The 18,599-nt window shown below is 40.7% G+C and overlaps 4 protein-coding genes across 8 annotated transcripts in view; 3 read left to right on the forward strand and 1 right to left on the reverse strand.

Moving 5' to 3' along the window:
• The first annotated feature begins 362 nt into the window (after window positions 1-362).
• Window positions 363-1,940, forward strand: LOC111270444 (uncharacterized). Of its 2 annotated transcripts, none has more exons than XM_086972489.1 (3): window positions 363-519; window positions 744-967; window positions 1,452-1,940. In XM_086972489.1, the coding sequence occupies exons 2-3, from the start codon at window positions 746-748 to the stop codon at window positions 1,536-1,538; spliced, it is 309 nt and encodes a 102-aa protein (XP_086828615.1). In that variant the 5' UTR covers window positions 363-519; window positions 744-745; the 3' UTR covers window positions 1,539-1,940. The 2 variants fall into 2 exon arrangements, with proteins under 2 accessions (XP_086828615.1, XP_086828614.1); XM_086972488.1 differs by having other exon boundaries at window positions 365-519; window positions 673-967.
• A 1,203-nt stretch (window positions 1,941-3,143) lies between these two features.
• Window positions 3,144-11,100, reverse strand: LOC111270443 (phosphorylated adapter RNA export protein). 2 transcript variants are annotated; one of them, XM_022850673.2, is made up of 6 exons: window positions 10,947-11,100; window positions 9,481-9,606; window positions 9,193-9,318; window positions 4,753-4,895; window positions 4,423-4,555; window positions 3,144-3,969 (listed from the first exon to the last, which is right to left on the reverse strand). In XM_022850673.2, exons 2-6 carry the CDS (start codon window positions 9,604-9,606, stop codon window positions 3,475-3,477), a joined length of 1,023 nt encoding a protein of 340 aa, XP_022706408.1. In that variant the 5' UTR covers window positions 10,947-11,100; the 3' UTR covers window positions 3,144-3,474. The 2 variants fall into 2 exon arrangements, with proteins under 2 accessions (XP_022706408.1, XP_022706409.1); XM_022850674.2 differs by having other exon boundaries at window positions 9,481-9,618; window positions 10,947-11,084.
• On the forward strand, window positions 5,149-8,545 carry Coq6 (ubiquinone biosynthesis protein COQ6, mitochondrial). 3 transcript variants are annotated; one of them, XM_022850671.2, is made up of 5 exons: window positions 5,149-5,248; window positions 5,922-6,313; window positions 6,887-7,592; window positions 7,739-8,071; window positions 8,290-8,545. In XM_022850671.2, the coding sequence occupies exons 1-5, from the start codon at window positions 5,243-5,245 to the stop codon at window positions 8,422-8,424; spliced, it is 1,572 nt and encodes a 523-aa protein (XP_022706406.1). In that variant the 5' UTR covers window positions 5,149-5,242; the 3' UTR covers window positions 8,425-8,545. The 3 variants fall into 3 exon arrangements, with proteins under 3 accessions (XP_022706406.1, XP_022706407.1, XP_086828613.1); XM_022850672.2 differs by having other exon boundaries at window positions 5,169-5,248; window positions 5,973-6,313; XM_086972487.1 differs by having other exon boundaries at window positions 5,228-5,248; window positions 5,937-6,313.
• A 1,888-nt stretch (window positions 11,101-12,988) lies between the features above and the next one.
• Window positions 12,989-18,599, forward strand: part of Rab3 (RAS oncogene family member Rab3) — a 49,005-nt gene continuing 43,394 nt past the window's right edge. The window contains exon 1 of the mRNA XM_022850682.2: window positions 12,989-15,869. The gene's annotated coding sequence lies outside the window, so the exon portion shown is untranslated. The remainder of the gene's footprint in view (window positions 15,870-18,599) is intronic.

Here is an 18,599-nt window from a genome sequence, read left to right on the forward strand (position 1 = left end):
TCGAGACTTAGCAAGTGGATTTGTAGTTACGCAAATTATTATGCAGACCAGCCTTATATCTGTCGGTTACTCGACATCTACCCAAAGTAAATCGTTTTATAAAAGGCATAATTGATATGTTAATATTGTTAAAAACTAACAAACATTTCGTTTGATGAAGATTGCTTATCAGTATGACAAAAAGCATGGCCACGCCAACTGAGGCAATTCCCTCTACGTTCAGTGAGCCAATGTGCTCATCATTTGCAAGACAAGCAATTATGTGAATAGTTTAATTGCACCTGAGATAACGTCTAGCTGGTTTGCCAGATAGCTGAGCCTGGTAAGAGAAGGCCAATATTCGCATTGTTTTATGAGCAAAGGCTTCTGACATAACTCTAGCCAGCTCAGGATACAAATATACCAAGTGGCCGGGGTACACAGACAGTTCCTTGACGGCAGCTTTCCCAGCTGCTGTATTGTTTGTACGGCACGTAACGACTCAGGCAATAGGACAAACTCCACTCTTAGCTGACTTTGGTTAGTAATGAATTGATTTTTCTATTTCATTAGGTCGAGGCCACTATACCTGTGTTGTATAAATTTATGACTTGAATTTCTATACTCGACATAGTGAAGCACGTACAATCAGTATACGCGGAGCCATGTTCTAAAAAAGTTTGTTCTTTATAGTAAAAACGTATTACTTAGCATTATAAAAGCGGCAAGTAATAACGACAGACGTTGATCGCACTCAACAATAGCGATGGAAACGCTTCGTCATTTCGTGGCTGTTCTCTACGTCCTGGTTTTTGCAACACTAGTTTTATCACGGGACATTATTGGGAATGAAATTCTTCCCGTTTGTCCACGGCAAGACAACCCGAATGGAAATGCCACGATCCTACCTGACCCCCAGAATTGTACCACATTTTTCATTTGTTCGAATGGGCAGGCCTATCAGTTCGTTTGTCCATCGCAGTTAAAGGTGAGTCGAACTTATTCTGCACCTGTGGCAACCCTTTATTGCCCTTTAAAAATCGATAAGCATTTTGATTCTGAAAGGCGTCTTCTGCACTTAATCCGAACTACAACTCGCTATTCTTATTAAAAGCAGTGTATCATGGAATTTCGCCAGATATAAATGAACATAAGTGTACCGCAGAAATATGGCGTCTAGCTAGACTGTGGTACAAAACCTTTTGAATCTACTCAGCATCTCTATCTACATTTGCAGTAAATATATTCTGAGTTGTATTGCTAGGCAAAATTACCTAGCAATACAACTCCGCCACAGATCAGTTTATATTGCTAACATGGAAGGGGGTCATGCCCGACCAAAGTCTTCACTGTTATACCGCAGTGATTTTGCGCATATTTATTAAAATGATGCGTTCCATCCAGGCCTGATCCGCATAAATGCTAGTTAATACTATGTAAAAAAAAAAGGAGCTCACTTCTTTGATTTGCAGTTCAACAATGACCTAAAGGTGTGTGATTGGCCTGAAAACGTGGACTGCGAAGATGAAGGCTCTGGAGACATCGTTGATTCAATTTGAAGATAAAGGATGTACAAAAGACCGCAATAACTCAGGACGCTTTACTGATATGACTTCCAAGTTACAGATTAACCACCTACACACGATGCGTGCACTACATTTCGCCGCCGGTGCTTTTCAGTAAAGATAAAAATGCGAACTTTCTAGTTAGTCTATCTCCTTTATACCTTTATAATGTACATTTATACCGTGATACCTTTTATGCAAATGAAAGAAATCTTTCCTACTGTCTATGCTCTTCCAATATCGCGGTGCTTAATGCTGAAAATCTATTTATTAAAACCCATTAGTACTGTGGTGTAATCAAAACGACTTTTAGGAACGGCTGTCTTGCAAACTTGGAACTAAATCAAGTAAAGTTATCGAATTTTAGAAATAAACGTTTTATTCAAACTAACAAAATACGATTTGTAGTAAATTGTTTATTTTTTTGTTTAGCTTAACCCTAGTCAATTCAACGATTAAATTTGTTTAATCTCGATAAACATTTGGGGTTCAATTTACAAACGGAATAGTCATACACTAAGACACGATTCGGAGCACAGCTTGTGTCAAAAAAAAACTATTATGTCTTCGTTTGCTGTAAAGAGTTTTAAACAGTTATTGTTAGTAGTCAGAGAAAGTAATGTGAATTTGTACAATTCGTTGCGAGGATAGAATCTCCTTCTAATAACAGTATAACCGCTAAAGATAGGGTAGATGTCTCTTATAATGGGAACTTTTAAAAAGCTGCGCCTGACTCATTCCACTTTAACGTTAAGGCCATTCTAGAAATAATGTATCAAAAACCGTACAAAGTAAATGCATATTTGGATCAGAATCACCACACACAAGATCATTTATACGATGTCTTCGGGTTGAGACCATTCAACATCGTAAAACAAGGATGCCTTCAAGTTTAGAATGTAACAGAAAGGAATCCTGTTGAGGAACTTGTGAGAACTTAATTTTGCAAATCTGTTCTTTAGAGATACCACTTAGCGTTGTAATGTAGGCGTTCTCCTCGTGTCGAAGTTCTATTACGTTTATGACGGTCTCAGTAATCATGTAACATTTTCTACAGGACATCGCACAAAATTCACTGTAAATTTATTTTGCTTTCCTCAAACTGTTTCGCAGACTTATTTTACTTTCCTCTAAAAGTTCACTTTGTTGTCGATTCTGCACGCTTATCAATCAAGCCATAGTTGGCCATTATAAAATCATGCATGGCATACAATACGCTTAATTATTATCATAATAGCGGTATACATTTCCAAGCCAAAACTAATAAACAAAACCTTTAGCTATAAAATATTAACTTCCCACGGCCGGTTCTGTAAAAGGGATCCTTGAAGTAGAAAGACTATATATCCACTAACTCTCAGCGGCTTATTAGTTACCGGATTTCTCAACGGAACACGAACGATTAAATAACCGTCTCCCTAAAAGTAAAACCTAGATTGAATTATCATTGTAATTGAATGCAGTATTTATTTTTGTACATATTAAGCCTATAATTAAACATGTATCTATGTACACTCATGCTATTAACCTATGTAACGTTTTGTTTCAATTTCAAATAATAGAGCAAGATAGCCAATAAATTTTTGATAACACAGAATACACTATTCCTCAGTCGCCTATGATTTATTAACTATAGAATACTCTATTATGTTAGTTTCTGCCAAGGTATGAAGACATGATTCAGCTCGTATACTTCATTTTTGTCCGTTTCCCTTCGACATGTTTGACCCGTTATCAACATTAAGGAGAATCTTTGTTATAGTTTAGGTACAACGAATACACGCGAGTTGGTCGCGCAGTCACTTATACCAAACCAGAACCAAGTCTATGTAATGCCGTCATTTTTAGCCTCTTCTTCCATTTGATTCACAAGCCTAAACTAAACTGCGGTTTTTCCTTCATCTGTACCGTTTACCATATGCTAAATCTGTCAATCGTCATCTATTTCACCTTCTTCCAAATCGCTCGTCGGATCGCCTTTATTATCGCTGTCATTTTTTTGCGGTGTCCCTTCAGCTATGCAATCCTCGTCCATAGTTATTGGCCTAACTCGTTTCGGCCTACCATACTGGTTGTCGTCATCATCATCAGTCGATACCGAAGAAGAACTCTGAGCTTCGCCCAGAATGGACTCCTCAAGGCGACGAATTGTTCTATATGCTTTCTTTTCAACCTCACTTCGTTTGCGCTTCCTTTGAACCTCTTTATACTCTTCGCGATCTGGAGCGAATATATTATTGATCTCATCGCTAGTAATTTGCCCATCGGATCTAACTAAATGTAGAAACACCCCGCCAGCAGTTCGCCGTCTTGTTCCGTTATTGACCATAAGGCCACCATTTGCCTCGATATTCTCAGTGGCATATAGCAGTTCCAACGATTTTTTACTACCGATGATATTCACAACCCGTTCGATCAGGCCGATCTGAAACCAGGTTGAAGACAGCAGTTTTTCTTACATATTTTTGTGTTTGCATGAATACTATATACTTTCTATGAATGTACAGTGATTTTTCACCAGTCTGCCTTTATGATTGACAGAAAGCAATAGGGTACTGAGTATTCACTTCAGAACAGACCTAAATAATTTTAGAACTAGAAACTAGAGACTTTTTTTTCTTTTTTTTTTTTTAGAATTCCAGAAACTAGAAACCATTTTTTTTGTGTAACTTCTACGGGCAGAATAACCTAAGACCCTTAATTAAACTAACAGCACAGGCAAGGTCATGTACTCTTGATGGCCTTGTTGCTCTTATATCATTTTGAGTTATTTCTACTGGCTTCAATTAATGCTAGTTTTAGATCTAGTCTATTGCACATCAAGTGGTAATAATAAAATAGATATGGGTGAACAAGCCCATCTTGATCCGTATAATACCTTTGGTTCGTCCAGTCTTTTGCAGAGGGCCTGCACAACCTCATCAGTAGAGGATGCAGGTGAAATCTCTTTGATGGCTCCTGGGATGCCAAGACGTTTGCGCACTCGATGGGCCCGAGCGCTTTCTTCTTGCCTGATTATAGAACAAGATACAGTAAAGTAAAGGTATATGTAAGGCAGCTGCATCTAAAACGCACACAAATAGTGTTCAAGCGTGAAAAATAGTGGATTCATCCAAGCATTCAGGATATGTAAGAAGTTTAAGAAATTATAGCACGATCTTGGATGCCCAAAAAAAGCATTCAACTAAAGCGTTTTATTAACATTTACCTGATCTTCTCTAGCTCTTTGGGAATGCCTTCGATACGAATTGGCTCCACTTGAGGTCGCTGGTCTAAGCGGGCTCTCGTAAAGTCGTAACTTTCCACTCCGCGGTTTTCCCTTTCATCTGGTAAGCCCTCTACGGTAAAGCCCTGTCCATTATTAAAAAAAATATTATTAATACTATTATTATTATTACGTTTATAAATCGCAGGGACAGTACCATAGTTTTGTTATAACTGTGTAATACCTAACTTTCTCACGTGACTTATTTTTCTTCAATTAGTACACATTTCGATGTAGCTTATGCAGGGTCTGGGTATATGCGTCTTCTGCCGCTAATTAGTAGCACTAACTATAGACGAATAGGACACGTGACTTTTAAATTTGCGCGCCATTATGTGAATGAACGAATTCGACAAATAAGGGAACAGCTGATTCCTTTACCTATGTTTTGTTCGCAAGGCCGAATTTTGAATACGCCGGGCACCATAACTCTATGAAGGTGAGGCTAATAATAAAAAAAAAACTCGTTTAAATAGGTTCTATTGTGTCCGCAAATATTACCCACCATGTGTACTAAGACAGCCTTTTAAGTCGGTCAATAATACGTAAAATTCAAGTAAAGGTTCACATAATAAAATGCTGATTCTAAAGTTTTCTTAAATCGGGCTATGCCTGAATATTACCCAACGACATGAATGAACCACTTTATTAATGGGTATAGTATACTTGCCACCTAGTACGCTCGGCGGAAACCGTAATTAGTTAGATAAAAAGATAAGTTCACAATTTTCCCCGAATCTAGGCCGTCCGAGGTTTGGCCGTACGCAAATGTCATTCCTAGTAGAATGACACATCAGGTGTGCTATCGGCTCCTATTATTCATCGTTAATTAGTATTTTTGTATGTAAAGCATGCATGTAAGGTAGCATCTCGAACACTATCATAGTGTAAATCTGAAGGGGTGCCGATCTAAAAGACGACAGGTGACATCCAGCAATTTTGTAGATATTTTTAAAAGGATACCAATAATAAGAAAAAAAAATCAAACTAAAGTAATATTTTATAATATAATCTTATTTTGTAATTATCTGAGTGTAATTTATTTTCGTTTGTTCATGAAGCATAGCTTCTCTAACATTAGTGTTTTTAATGTATGTAATATTGACGTTCAGTTAGTCTTGTGCCAGTTTTTTTGGTGTCTAGTGTACGTGATGTTTCGACAGAATTATCGTCTATCAGTGATTATCCAATCCGGCGTTCGCATCGGCGGAAGACTCCATTCATCAGGACGTCGGACCGATAAGTCACATCAAAATCTCCACCGTACCTTCATAAGTAATAGCTATGGTAGCATTGGTACCACGCGAAACGTACGAAATACCCATTCCGACGTGACAATAATTGGTGGAAACCTAATTGGCTCGGCAGCCGCTGCAGCCATAGCGTCTTCGATAGCATTCACTGATCGAAAAGTGACTCTAATTGAACGCAGAGAGATCCGATTCCCGGAAGACCTCGATCGATGGTCGAACCGCGTTTATGCCATCACACCCGGAACTAAAGAGTAAACCCAATTTTTCTACGTTCTATTAAATTAAGGGACAGAAATAAATGTGTAATAATACAGTGAACAGGTCAATAAAACACTAACCCTAGTTGATCTAAATGGATTATAAGAGGAAATCCGTTAGATACTTTTAGCAAAGCTTCGAAAATGTGTGCAGAGTATTTAATCAGACTGTCCATGGAGCTCATGTAAACATTCTAAATAAATACACGTTACTAGTGAAGCTTATTTAACAAGCAAACAGCGTAGATGTTTGGCCTTGATTATTATATGTACATTTATGTTTCGCTTCGGTTGGCGATATGAGTTTTGTGGCGACAAGCTCCAACAGTTCAAAATTCGCAGTCTTTCACGTTTTCCCTGCACTCTACAACTAGATTGTTTTGGGGATTTGGAACTATTTGTTGTGGAAAATCCTGCGCGGTTGGATTCTTATTGCAGCGGTTGAAGTAGAAACTTTTTTGTACAAATCTCACTTCCCAGTGCTTACAGTACCTAAAAACAAATACTGCATGCAAATTCAAATCAATACGCATGGTGTACTAAAGAAACTTTCTTATTCTTTTTCAGCTTTCTGGTTCGTATTGCGGTATGGCAAAAACTCAAACCGAAGCATATACACGTCTGTCGGCGAATGTTTATCTGGGAAAACTTTAGTGATGCAGCTCTACATTTCACCGGCGAAGCCCGTGATACTGAAAGCAACGCCGAATCGGATGTCGTCTGTTATAATATTGATCAGCACACCCTATTGTATGCCATATACGAGAGGCTAAAAGAGCTACCTAATATTGAAATTCGAGACAAGACAAGAATCACCAAGACCTATCTACCTACAAATGGTTTACCGAAGCTCGATTCGTCGGTGCCCGAGGCGGGACATAAACCGGTGTGTCTTGAGATATTAGGTGCCGACGAAGTGCACACAACGGATATGCTCGTAGCAGCCGACGGCTTTAACTCTCAAATCCGCAAACTGATGGGCGTCCAAAACGTGTCCTGGAGCTATAAGCAAAAATCGATCATTGCTGTTGTAGATCTCGATGGGCTTAGTGATGTCGATGGTACAGCCTTCCAACGTTTCATACCTGACGGCGTCGTAGCTCTATTGCCGCTGGGAAACAAGCAGGCATGCCTTATCTGGTCGCTGGTGGACCCTGCGGCGGAGTACAAGCTAAAAATGGCGAATGAAGAGTTTGTCGATGCCCTTAATGAGCAACTGCATGGAACACTTGACTACAATGAAGCTGTCATGTCTGTTTTATATGGCACTCAGGTAAGCACATCATGAGAATTGTAGGCACTGGACTTAGCATATTTACTGTTTTATAAGATCAAGCATTAACATAAAATGATGCAACTCATTCCCTAAAATGTTACTTAACAGCTACGAATGAATCACATCGTATTTGTTCCTTCCAGATAATAATGAATTCAGTGGGCTTATTGAAATCTAATGGCAAAACACGTGTAAACCCTCCACGTGTAGTAGGAGTACAACCCCACACGCGCGCCTCGTATCCGTTGGGAATGGGTCATGCAGTTCAGTATGTCGTTCCCAGGGCTGCGCTTGTTGGCGACAGTGCCCATCGAGTGCATCCGCTAGCCGGACAGGGTGCCAATTTTGGCTTTGCTGACGTTGAATGTTTAACCCGTCACCTCGAGGCCGCGGCTTTTCGAGGAGAACGACTCGGAAGTTTCAATACCCTCCAGGCGTACGAACGTGAGCGACAGTGTGCACTGTTGCCCTTCCAGGTCTGATAATGAAAATAATACTGACTTCCGCCACCAATAAATATTTGTCGTTATAGCAAATGAATTATCAATAACTGTCAAGGTCTCAGCCGAACAATACCTTAAATAGAAATTACCTCTAATGAGCGATCACATCTAGAAGTTACAGTTCGATTGAGTGAAATATAATTTCACATCTAATACCTAACAGATGGTCTCTGTAATTATTTATATTTCAGGTTGCTATTGAGAGTTTAATACACATCTATCAGAACAATAAGCTTCCCGTTGTTTTGGCAAGGAGCCTCGGCGTTCAACTTCTTGATGCTCTTCCATATTTGAAACATAAGGTTGTTCAGTATGCATCTCGATGAGATGTGCATGCATCCAGTCGTACATTTAGAATTAAAATAATCAACTAAACTACGTCATTTTAGAATGCTCTGTGTATATGAATAGTTAATAAAGTTCATCGCTAAGTTTATAATTGTGAAAGTGGCTCTTCAGTTTTGACCAAAAAAACATGCTTATACAAAGCTTGTCGTTAAAAATATATATGTTCTTGCAGCAAGGTAAAAAGCCCATCTCAAGAGAGTCATTTTTTAGTACAGAATATCAATTTCTTATATTCTCAATAGAACTAGGGTCATGGTTATACTGGATCGTGTTTGAAGCAAATGTTCCAGTCGGACTGAACGTGTTGCCCAGATTTAACAAAAAAAAAACTGACTCTAAGCGATTTCCCTTCTTATTCTAATATCGAGACTCATCAGTAGTGATTGCAACTTTTACACGCATATACGTTCTTAACTATGGTTTCGTCCCGTTTGATCACTTTAGACCAAACATAAAATTCCTGGCCGTTTGATCTATGGTAAGCTGAGCTTAAAAAGGTTTTTTTTTTGTAATTAGGCGCTGTATCGTAGATAGTAATACATCACTTTTTCAAAACCACGCAAAAAATGCATGTTATAACACAATTTGTGCATCAATAATATTCCTTGCAGAGTTCACTGTTCTCAAAAAATGTTTATACAAGATTCACTAACATTTGTCAACCTACTGCTAATCAACGGCCGATTTTGGTGATCGGTGTCTGCACTCTAGGAATCACTCATTTTACACATTCTTTCTCAACTTACCGATCCCATGTTTTCCATAAGAGCCTGTTCCTGAATAACGTTGCCCCATATGTGATTTGCTCTTCGCGCCCCTCGCTTAAGAGCCGCCCCAGTGTCGCTTTTAGACCTCCATCGTACGTGTTCAGCCTGTAATTTTCTCATAGAACAGTATACTTTCATTAGGGATTTTTGAGCGTTTTTAATTTAAGGCAAAACTTTTTAAGGATTTAAGGGTCGTTAATGTGCTTTAACCACGCACGACATAAACTGTATTAAACTTATATGGATAGAATACACAAATTAACTAACCGATATCGAAGACGGTAAATCTTCAATATTAGGCGGGTAACGATTCGAGGATCTCTTCCAATTATCCCCTTCATTATCTGAGCTGTCGGTCTCAGTGCCGGAGTCTACGGCTTTTGTCCGGTACATCTGGAAATGAAACTAGAAATTTTAGTTTTACTTAATTTTTTCTATAAAAGATGCAAACATATCATGATGGAATGGAAACAAACAAAACTAAATGTGCACTACACAGTACGTTTATGACACCATCGTTGCTGTTTAACAGACGTAATGTAATTGCTTACATAAAAGACTTTTTCCCTACTCAAAAACGCTTTAGGCGATGTTCACATCAGTTGGCGACAGGGAAATTTTTTAAATAAGTTACTGCTTCATTATTGGATAAACACATGTCATAATTGAGCGAAGTCCAAATAAGATATAAAGTTAGCAGCGAGTAGATTAATTTACCTAATCCAAAATTTATTGTACAACTCGAATGTGTAGACGCATAAGAATATGCAGTAAAAATATATAGACAATGCGAGTGTTATAGGTACGAGTGTGATAATCAACTTAAAAAAAGCTATAGTTTTTTGCTAATTTTAGTAAAATGACAAGTAGATAGAAAAGTGGTAATGGAAGGAGCCAGCCGTCAGAAACAATGCCCCACAATAGTACCCGACATGAAAACTCAAAACATATATTAAATAGAAAAAAATAACGAATGGAATTAACACAGAAAGATCACTCGCGAATGGTAATGATTATTCAAGATATTATAATGTTATGGGCAAATCTTAACAAATTGCTATGGGCATACCGGAATCTAAGAAATATCGAATAGGCCAAGCAATTTAGCAAACAGGTGTGTATGTATGCGTAACACTCGTGTAGTGTTAATTGTCTGTATTAGTCTAATAAGTAATGCGAACAAACACATTTGCTTGCTATTTACATGATTTGAATAGTAACCTTATTTTGCAGGCTAGCATTAACTACGACCAAAATAGTCCTTAAGACGACTATTTGCGCACGATAACTTAAAAACGCAAACTTATATACCAGCGTTAAGTATGATGACATCTCAAGAGGTCATCAAACATTATCTAAGATTTCAAACCTAAGACAATAATTTGGCTGTTATTAGATTATCCCCTTTGCCAAATAATTAGAATAAAAGATCACGCATATTTGTAAGTTTTTTGAGACGCCTCCCAACCACAACCCATAACTGTACGATCAACTCCGTCTCGCAAAATGTTACATGGTGGTATATCATAAATGAACGCAAGCATTGTCGAAATAACGATATATTTACGAAAGGCCATACCTATGCAGCTACGCCTATATTTAAGGAAAAATGTGTTTACATATGACAGTTTCCTATAGCACTTCTACGCGCCTTAAATTTAACAATGTTTACAGTTCGTCCGTACCCTGCAGATACGAGAGTAAAAGCACTGAGTTATATAGTCTATACCTACAATTAACTGATAGCACAAGATGGGCAAAATTACTATTGCGCACACACTGAGTCCACAAAGCTGTCACCCAACTATAGCCGATATATAGGGTAAAACCATAGTTTGGCCAGCTAAGGCATGCACAATCGAACAGAGTAATGAATGTTTACAAACACCATTTCGGAGAACATTCGCTTAGGAAAGAGTAGGTGGCGCCAAAAATAAAAATTCTTCAACCGAAAGGTTTGCGAATTTTATTCAAATCGAAAATGATGTCGATGCTTACTCATTACTCTTTCAGGTACGAAGCTGCATATGCGTTAAAGGTTACCTACTTTCGGGGCAACTGGCCCCAAAAGTATATGGCGCTATAGTATTATACTTCCGATATCTGACGTATAACACGGCGTGGTTACTCTGTAGTGGCATGGTAACCATTACTAACGAGCATGCCGCCAGGCTGGTTCGGATCTCAGCTTTTGCAAAAATTATTATCAGAAGTTCATAATCAGGAAAATAGATTACTAAAGAAAATGAACAAAATCAAAGAGAATAAAGAACAGTTATTAATGCTATTACTTGCTTGTATGGTTGCCATGCCGTTTGATAGATTTGTTGGCGAAACCTCAAGTAAGGCTAGGAAATACAACCCGAATAGGCTCCTTGTGGGAGCAAGCCGTTGGTGCTATACGTAAAAAGGTGTACCTCTGAAAACTTGTTTACGTAAAACAATCGTTGAGGCTAACTGTGAACAAAAAACTGAAAGAAAAGTGGAACGTCCAATTTGCTTAAATAAATTGCTCATGTAACGCAGCAAATCGATTGCCTTTCCATGAACAATGGGCTAGCATGAAGTTAAGCGGAACCAGATATATGCTTAATCAGTAGAACTACTAAATAGAGAGTCGGATTGGTTCGTATTGATGTATAAGGAATTACAATTAGAAAGCAACTTTAACTGGTATGGTTGAGCTCTTCACTCGGCCGATACGAAAAGGCTTTCCCTAACAGTATTTGGTTAAGACTTAAAGATATACTTAATGACTCTAGTAAAAGGAAATGATATGAGTAAGAAGAAACGTATACATATAGTATGTTGTGTGGAACCTATTATTAAATTAATACCTGCTAAAGTTAAAAAATTATAGAAAAAGAAGAAATAGTTTCATTTCAGGAATCATCTGCTGGCACTACCCGGGCACCTTTAAAGAGTTGAAGTATTAGCTATGACCAATACGGCCTCAACACCTTTTTTAGTCGGTACAACACTTTTGTTGCTGTGCGTCATCCTATTCCTGACTGACCATATTGGCATTGCTCGCTAAGCAGTTTCAGGAGCCATTAAGCGCACTGACGGATCATGCATCGCTAAAACTGCTAAAAATAGCAACAAAAGAACCGTCTCTTAGATACACCGTTTGACCAATATAATATTCAGTAACTTTTTTTATATATGCATAGAATGGTTGCGTAAGTGCGGATACGTGCTTACGAGACGGTCGTGACCGTTTTCTCTCTTTCTTTATTTTGTTTCTATTTGTTTGTATAAATCATTGTATGTAGGCAAACAAGTGAGAGCCTACTCTGTAGCTCCTGTGATACTTTCGCCCACGCTGTCGATATCGTTGTATGGCTCGAGCTTTGTCTGAGTATTTTGCGCCTTATATTAGTGACTCTGGGATGGAGCGCGAGAGCGGTTTACGTTGCTCGCTTGTGTTGCCATTAGTTGCGCTGCTGACCTTGCTTTATTATGAGCGTTTGACTTCCTTCGGAAAGCTGGCGGTAGGCTCCTTTTCAACAAAAAGAAACAGCGCAACAGCAACTGCAGTACAAAGGGCAACTTTAGCTGGTAATCAGCAGCAGAAGGGCAGCTCACCTACCTACTCCAGCTCAGTGGCATGCTCTTTAGACTGGCTTCCCGCTGTTCCTGCTGTCTGCTGGCATTTATGTTGCATAAAGCTCTTTGGAGGGCCTGCTGCAGTTGTCGCTGCTGCTACGGTTGGCGCAGCTGCCCTCCTCCTTAGGCTCCTCTTCGCAGCGCTGTGTCGCCAATAGGGAAGCATCAGAAAGGGCGGACAAGCAACGGTCGCGTCGTCCCGCTCCATGGTCAATGCAGCAGTGTTTCCTCATAGTATACTGCAGGCGGTCTAGCGCATATAGCAGCCATATCAGACTGTTTTTCTCTTGCTGAATCTCCCCTCATGCTCCTGTGCCTACTCCAACGTTGGGCCACGATCGGAGTGCTGCCGTCATCACGACCACGAACCATAACTCGGCCTCCACAGCCGGCGCAGTCAGCCGCCGAAGAGGTAGAGCGATAAGAGCAAACGCTACGACAGCGACGGCGACAAGAAGCGTGCATGAGGCTGGTGGAAACGAGAACAAAATGCGAGCCTGCTTTTGCCTGTCTGGCCAGTAGCAGCAAAGACGACTCGAGGTTCCGCTCGCCACCTGCGTCTACCCGCAGACATCGACAGAGAGAAAAACACAGAGATAGGAGGAGAGCCAACAGTCGCTTTGGATCTTCGGAAACGGACCGCTGTGAGTGGCTACCACCGTATGGAACTGTCATAACTCTGTGAAGAAATTGCTGACCTTACTAAACTGCTCGTGTGTGGAGTAGTGCGCTGCAGCGGGAACATTACAGCGGTCTATACCAGCAGTACGAGTGGTCGATACCAGTGGTCGGAGAGCAGCGGTGCAACAGTAGGACCAGCAGCCTTATAGAGAAATGGGGTAAAGGGGTGCGTCTGAATTAGCTTAGCCTAAATAATTTCGGCCTGAATGACCATCGTCTGCGACCATAATCAAGATTCAAAGACCATAGCCGTCTACGTTGTTGTCAGGCCGAAACAGGACTAAAAAAGGCCCGTTCCTGCGTGTCTATACAGAAGTCCAGTCAAGCAAGAAGCAAGCGACGTCGCGTTCGCCGTCACCGTGACCTTTGTGCTGCTATTGTTAAAAGAGCGGAAAGCCCTCCGAGGTAAGCGCGTATCACAGTTTGCCTTCCCGTGAATGATTCTCCCTGCCTGCCTGCTTCGCTGTTTCTCTATCATTCCGTGAGTGAGTGTGTGTGTCCCTGCTACTAAGGCAAGCGTTTTGGTGGGGACCATTGGCTCCATCCAACTTTGTCGTATTGCTTCGGCCTGTACTAATGCCCTTACCGCCGCTAGCCTCCTACAACCGACTAACTCGACAACGCAGCCGTCGCCAGGCCGTTAACGGCAAAAGCAGCACAAAACAGCTCTCGTGCGTCGCCGTGTGTACTCTTCTTGACTATCTGACCACTGCCTGACTATCGCAGAGTCTGGCTTAGTCTCTGTTCACACGTTGGTTGTTAGCGAATGTGCAGTAGAGTGTTTGCTGTCTCTGGTGCTAAAGCTTTTAGCTGTTCCTGACTAGTTTGCCATGATCTGACCAATTGCTATTTTACGAGACGTTCTAAATACGGTCGCAGTTATACAACGACAGGACGTTACGTTACATTTACGTAACAAGTGCAAGAGTACGGAGAGCCATTCGCGTTGCCCTTTTTTCCGCAGAGACAAAACAGATCTGGCTGTTTAACGAGCTGACGTATAAACGAGTTGACGACGAATAAAAAGAAGCAGCAAATATCTTGGCAGTCCGATCTCCGACGGCAGGAGACTCCCACAGTCGCGTCTGGTACCTCTGTCTTGTACCAGGTGCGCGGCTGTGCTAACAGCGAAAGTGTCGTGGAGATATCGCCACATGCGGTGAGCTGCACTTAACGGTTGAAGAAGATCACTGCGCCACCGTGAAGCTCAAGCAGCGGTAAAATTTGTGTCGTTTGTTCAAAGTACAGTGGACTAGCAGCAGCAAATTAGGTTAGGAACTAAGTCGATTCCCCATCTTATTTGGTAACCAGTGTGTCTTTAGTAGCTTGACGGATAGCATTGGGGTCTCGGGGTGCGGTTTTCGACGAGATTTTCAGTGTGTCTTGCTTTGCATGGCCACCAGCGACTTTTGCGCTCCGAGCTGTATCGCCTTGCTCACCGATCTTGTCTGAAGGGTGGTGGCGATTTTTACGATTGCAGAAAAGCTTCAATTCGCTGAAAAAATAAACGAAGCATTTCCTCTAATCTAGTAAAGAGAGAGAGAGAGAGAGAGAAAATTAAGCCAAATTGTGGATGTCTATGCGTGTACGTGTGCAAAAGTTACAAGCAAACGTTGTGGCGTCACAGAACCGGCAACTGTTTCATTTGTTCACAGCCAACTACGAAGTTTCGTCGTTTTTATTTGCTTATTAACGTTAGGGTTCACGCACTTGAGAGAAGTACGTTATTAGATTTTGTGTGCCATTCACTGTGAGAAGTCATACAGCTTTGAACGTATCAGCAAGTTCATTCTGGTTCGCCTCCATTCTCACACGCCACTCGCTACTACCAACAGTTCAGTTCCTATACCTCGACGATAATTATCACAACGAAAAGAAGACACGACTGTTTGAGCGAAAGCTACAATTGGCGCCAACTCGCAAGTAATATCTGCCCCGTCAGCTGCGGGCTGTACCCCCGCCTATCGACTACAGCTAAGGCAATTCAGCGTTGAAAGACCAGCAGGTGGCCGTCAATGCTGTCGTAGCTAGATGCCAAACGACAAAACAGATTTTTTCGAATTCACGTCCCAGTGATAGCAACCGAAGCAAGAAGTACAAGCGACAGAAATAAATTCGAAGCAATTTCACCGTTGCGATCACCTCGCATGCTGAAGTCGTACCTAACAGTAGTTAATTAGCAAAGAGCCAAGGTCATCGCAATCGATGAGCAAATAGTAGTTGAAATTTCGAAAGTCGAAAAAGAAAATAAATCCACCCTAAACAAAGTAGGAACTCTGCAGCGAACCAGTTTAGTCCCCCTAGAAAGCGTCAAGCGTGAGCACATCTAAGAAACACCACTCAACACATACGCCGGGTACACACAGGTAAGAAAGTCAAATCAGGTGAGGTCAAGTAGGCTGCCGTGATGGAAGTAATGACGGGCCCGAAGGCAAACAGGCATATTGTTTCTAGCCACGTGTCAGGTCCGTTTCAGACCTCACGATATCTTAGGTTAAACCGAGCTGGATGGTTTCGTCTGCTACTGCCGTGAATGCTGGTGAGCGCACAGTGGCGTCGTGCAATAACAACGAATGAAAATGGTTGTTTTTAATTAACGAAACGGAAAGAAATAGTTATTTGATAGTGAAGTAAGGTTAAATTGATAAGCATTTACTAACTGTTGTTATTTTAGTTATCGTTTTATTTTTGTCGTTTTTGCTTAGGCTGACGATAATATATAGTATGCTACAGATAGCTCGTGTGCGGATTTAGCTGGAAGCGAATCAACAGGCAAATATATTTATTATCGTGACTATTATCGCTAGCTTACGTCGTCATCCGATCTTTTTATCCCGCCTGAACAAGATGACTGACTGCGTCATGATAGAAGCAGCAAGGTCGTAATCCCGAATCCTAGTCAACGGTCTTGCCGTAAATGTAGCCAGTGACGATGTGGATAAACGCAACTGCTTCATTTGAATGCATCGCTGCTGAAAATGGGCACTGATCTATAGGGATCTTATACATGTAGCTGCGCGTACTTCTATCTTAGTTCATCTTCTTTCTATATCGTTGTACTAAAGGGCTCATTTGAATAACTGGAGTCACTGTCTGTTCCATTGGTAAGTGCGACTAAGCATAAGAGCACCACGATGCTAACTTTCCTACACAAAGCAATGCGGGCCTCGCGATAAACGCCTGCATTTTGTGCTACCTATCCACACTCGTTGCTAGGTCAGCTAAGATCTACCTTATTAGACACTTGGATTCGTCACTGTCGGTTCGTGTCTTGCGAACGCGGCGAGTAACAAAAGTAGCAGCAAAGACATGCGTACATATTCGTATTTACCAGGCCGCTTCTTACAACGCCTATTCATAAATCGACTATTGACAGATCGAGGCAGATGCGATATGCTTTTATAATAAGAAGGTAGGCCGCTGGCCACATTGACTAAGGAACGAACCTACTAAGATCACCTAGTAACCCGTACGAAGTCACGGACGTAAAGCAGAAGTTTACGAAAAATTTATCCTGCCTAAATATATAAACATTAGATTGTAGTCATACGAAGAGATATAAAAAGATACTCATGGAACCTGTTGGCGTTAGATCTGAGCGACTTCTTAAAGGTAGCAAACGTTCAAATATCATTTATATATATATATATATATATATATATATATATATATATACATATATATATATATATATATGTAGTTTGCAAGATGGCAAGTTGAATTTGCTTTGAACGTGGATCTAATTTAAGTTGAAGTAAATACGCCGCACACGCGATCTTTGATACGTATCACGAGTCACTTGCCGATTTCTATTTGTTAATGCCAATTTAAAGACATCAGGCATAAGGTATCAGACTAAGGTTGTCATGTATAAGAATATACATTGACTTGCTGGGGTTTTGCAAATTGATCCAATCGAGAAGCGTCTTACGGAACGTACATATAGGCAATCAATGATAGCAGCCTGTAATTAACACTTCTAACAGCAGCGTCTTTGGCACTATAAATCAACAGCTACTTCCTTGCTGCTCCTACTGACCTCGATGATTGATGATTTGAATCTCATTGATAATTCGTAGGTCTTTTCTCGTACGCATCGCGTGTGGCTTAATGTGCACAGTTCCGCCTCCATGGAGATTCGGCAGCCGCAAGTGTCAAATGCTCAACAGCCATGAAGGGAAACTGGTAGTGGGGCTTGGAACTAAAGCAAAAGGTCAAATGCTTCGATCTAGTCTGCTACTCACTCTAGCACTACCAGGGACAAAACAGCCGTAAAGGAAATGGCAACACCTTAGAGGGTTTCATCGAGTAAAAGTGAATCTGTTCCCGCCACCTTCGCTGCGTCCGTCGAGGCCTGATGGGAGTATCTGTGGGCTTCCGCTCTCGCGTTCTCACAGTCCTTCTCTATATTTATCGCTCCTGCGCACACATACACGTATTTCTGCCCTACATGTCACTGTCAGGCTGAAGGAAAGCAATTTGCTGATCTTCAAATCATTTGTACGGCTTTCTACACAGGACATGAGCATTCGATTCAATAGCTTCATAGAAATTGTAGGTCAATGCTGTACTTTAATAATAAGTGCGATCGATTTTTAACGAACCGAGTCCGCCACGTGGCACGAACTAATACAAATGGTAGTAATAATATGTAATACTTCGATTTTTGGATAGGTTTGAAGTTGCTCTTCGTGATTCCGCCACTTATGGAAGCCGAAAACAAACGAAGACTCGGTTTTGCATTTCTACAGCTATTTTTAAGCTACTGGTAACACCCTTAACTAAATTTTGAGTGAGTATACTATGTACCTCAAAGTTTTTAATTAGACTTTTTCAGATGGCTGGCGACAAAATACATTATGAAGATGGGCGATAACTTTTAATTCTGGTTATATACGAATATGAGACGGTATCAGACCAAAATAATGCCGACTAAACGGGCTTGTCGTCAATTGTATCTCGATACTTGTGTGGCTATGGGAAGAAAATGGATTTTTGGTGGGTGTCTTCTTAATTTAAAATTGAATTATAATACCAATCGTGCTCGATCGTTACATGATGTCAAGAAAATAGTCCGATGGCAAACTGGTTTACCT

The sequence above is a fragment of the Varroa jacobsoni genome, unplaced genomic scaffold (genome assembly GCF_002532875.2).
Source record: "Varroa jacobsoni isolate VJ856 unplaced genomic scaffold, vjacob_1.0 scaffold_1473, whole genome shotgun sequence".
In the NCBI taxonomy this organism is placed as follows: domain Eukaryota; kingdom Metazoa; phylum Arthropoda; class Arachnida; order Mesostigmata; family Varroidae; genus Varroa; species Varroa jacobsoni.

Excerpts from the sequence above, each read along its gene's own strand:
- LOC111270444 (XM_086972489.1), top strand. The coding sequence starts at position 746 with ATGGAAACGCTTCGTCATTTCGTGGCTGTTCTCTACGTCCTGGTTTTT. Across the intron at positions 968-1,451 it reads TTTGTCCATCGCAGTTAAAG|TTCAACAATGACCTAAAGGT; the intron begins GTGAGTCGAACT and ends TTTGATTTGCAG.
- LOC111270443 (XM_022850673.2), bottom strand. The coding sequence starts at position 9,606 with ATGTACCGGACAAAAGCCGTAGACTCCGGCACTGAGACCGACAGCTCA. Across the intron at positions 9,319-9,480 it reads ATTTACCGTCTTCGATATCG|GCTGAACACGTACGATGGAG; the intron begins GTTAGTTAATTT and ends AGAAAATTACAG. Across the intron at positions 3,970-4,422 it reads AAAGACTGGACGAACCAAAG|ATCGGCCTGATCGAACGGGT; the intron begins GTATTATACGGA and ends ACCTGGTTTCAG.
- Coq6 (XM_022850671.2), top strand. Across the intron at positions 6,314-6,886 it reads ATCACACCCGGAACTAAAGA|CTTTCTGGTTCGTATTGCGG; the intron begins GTAAACCCAATT and ends ATTCTTTTTCAG. Across the intron at positions 8,072-8,289 it reads GTGCACTGTTGCCCTTCCAG|GTTGCTATTGAGAGTTTAAT; the intron begins GTCTGATAATGA and ends TTTATATTTCAG.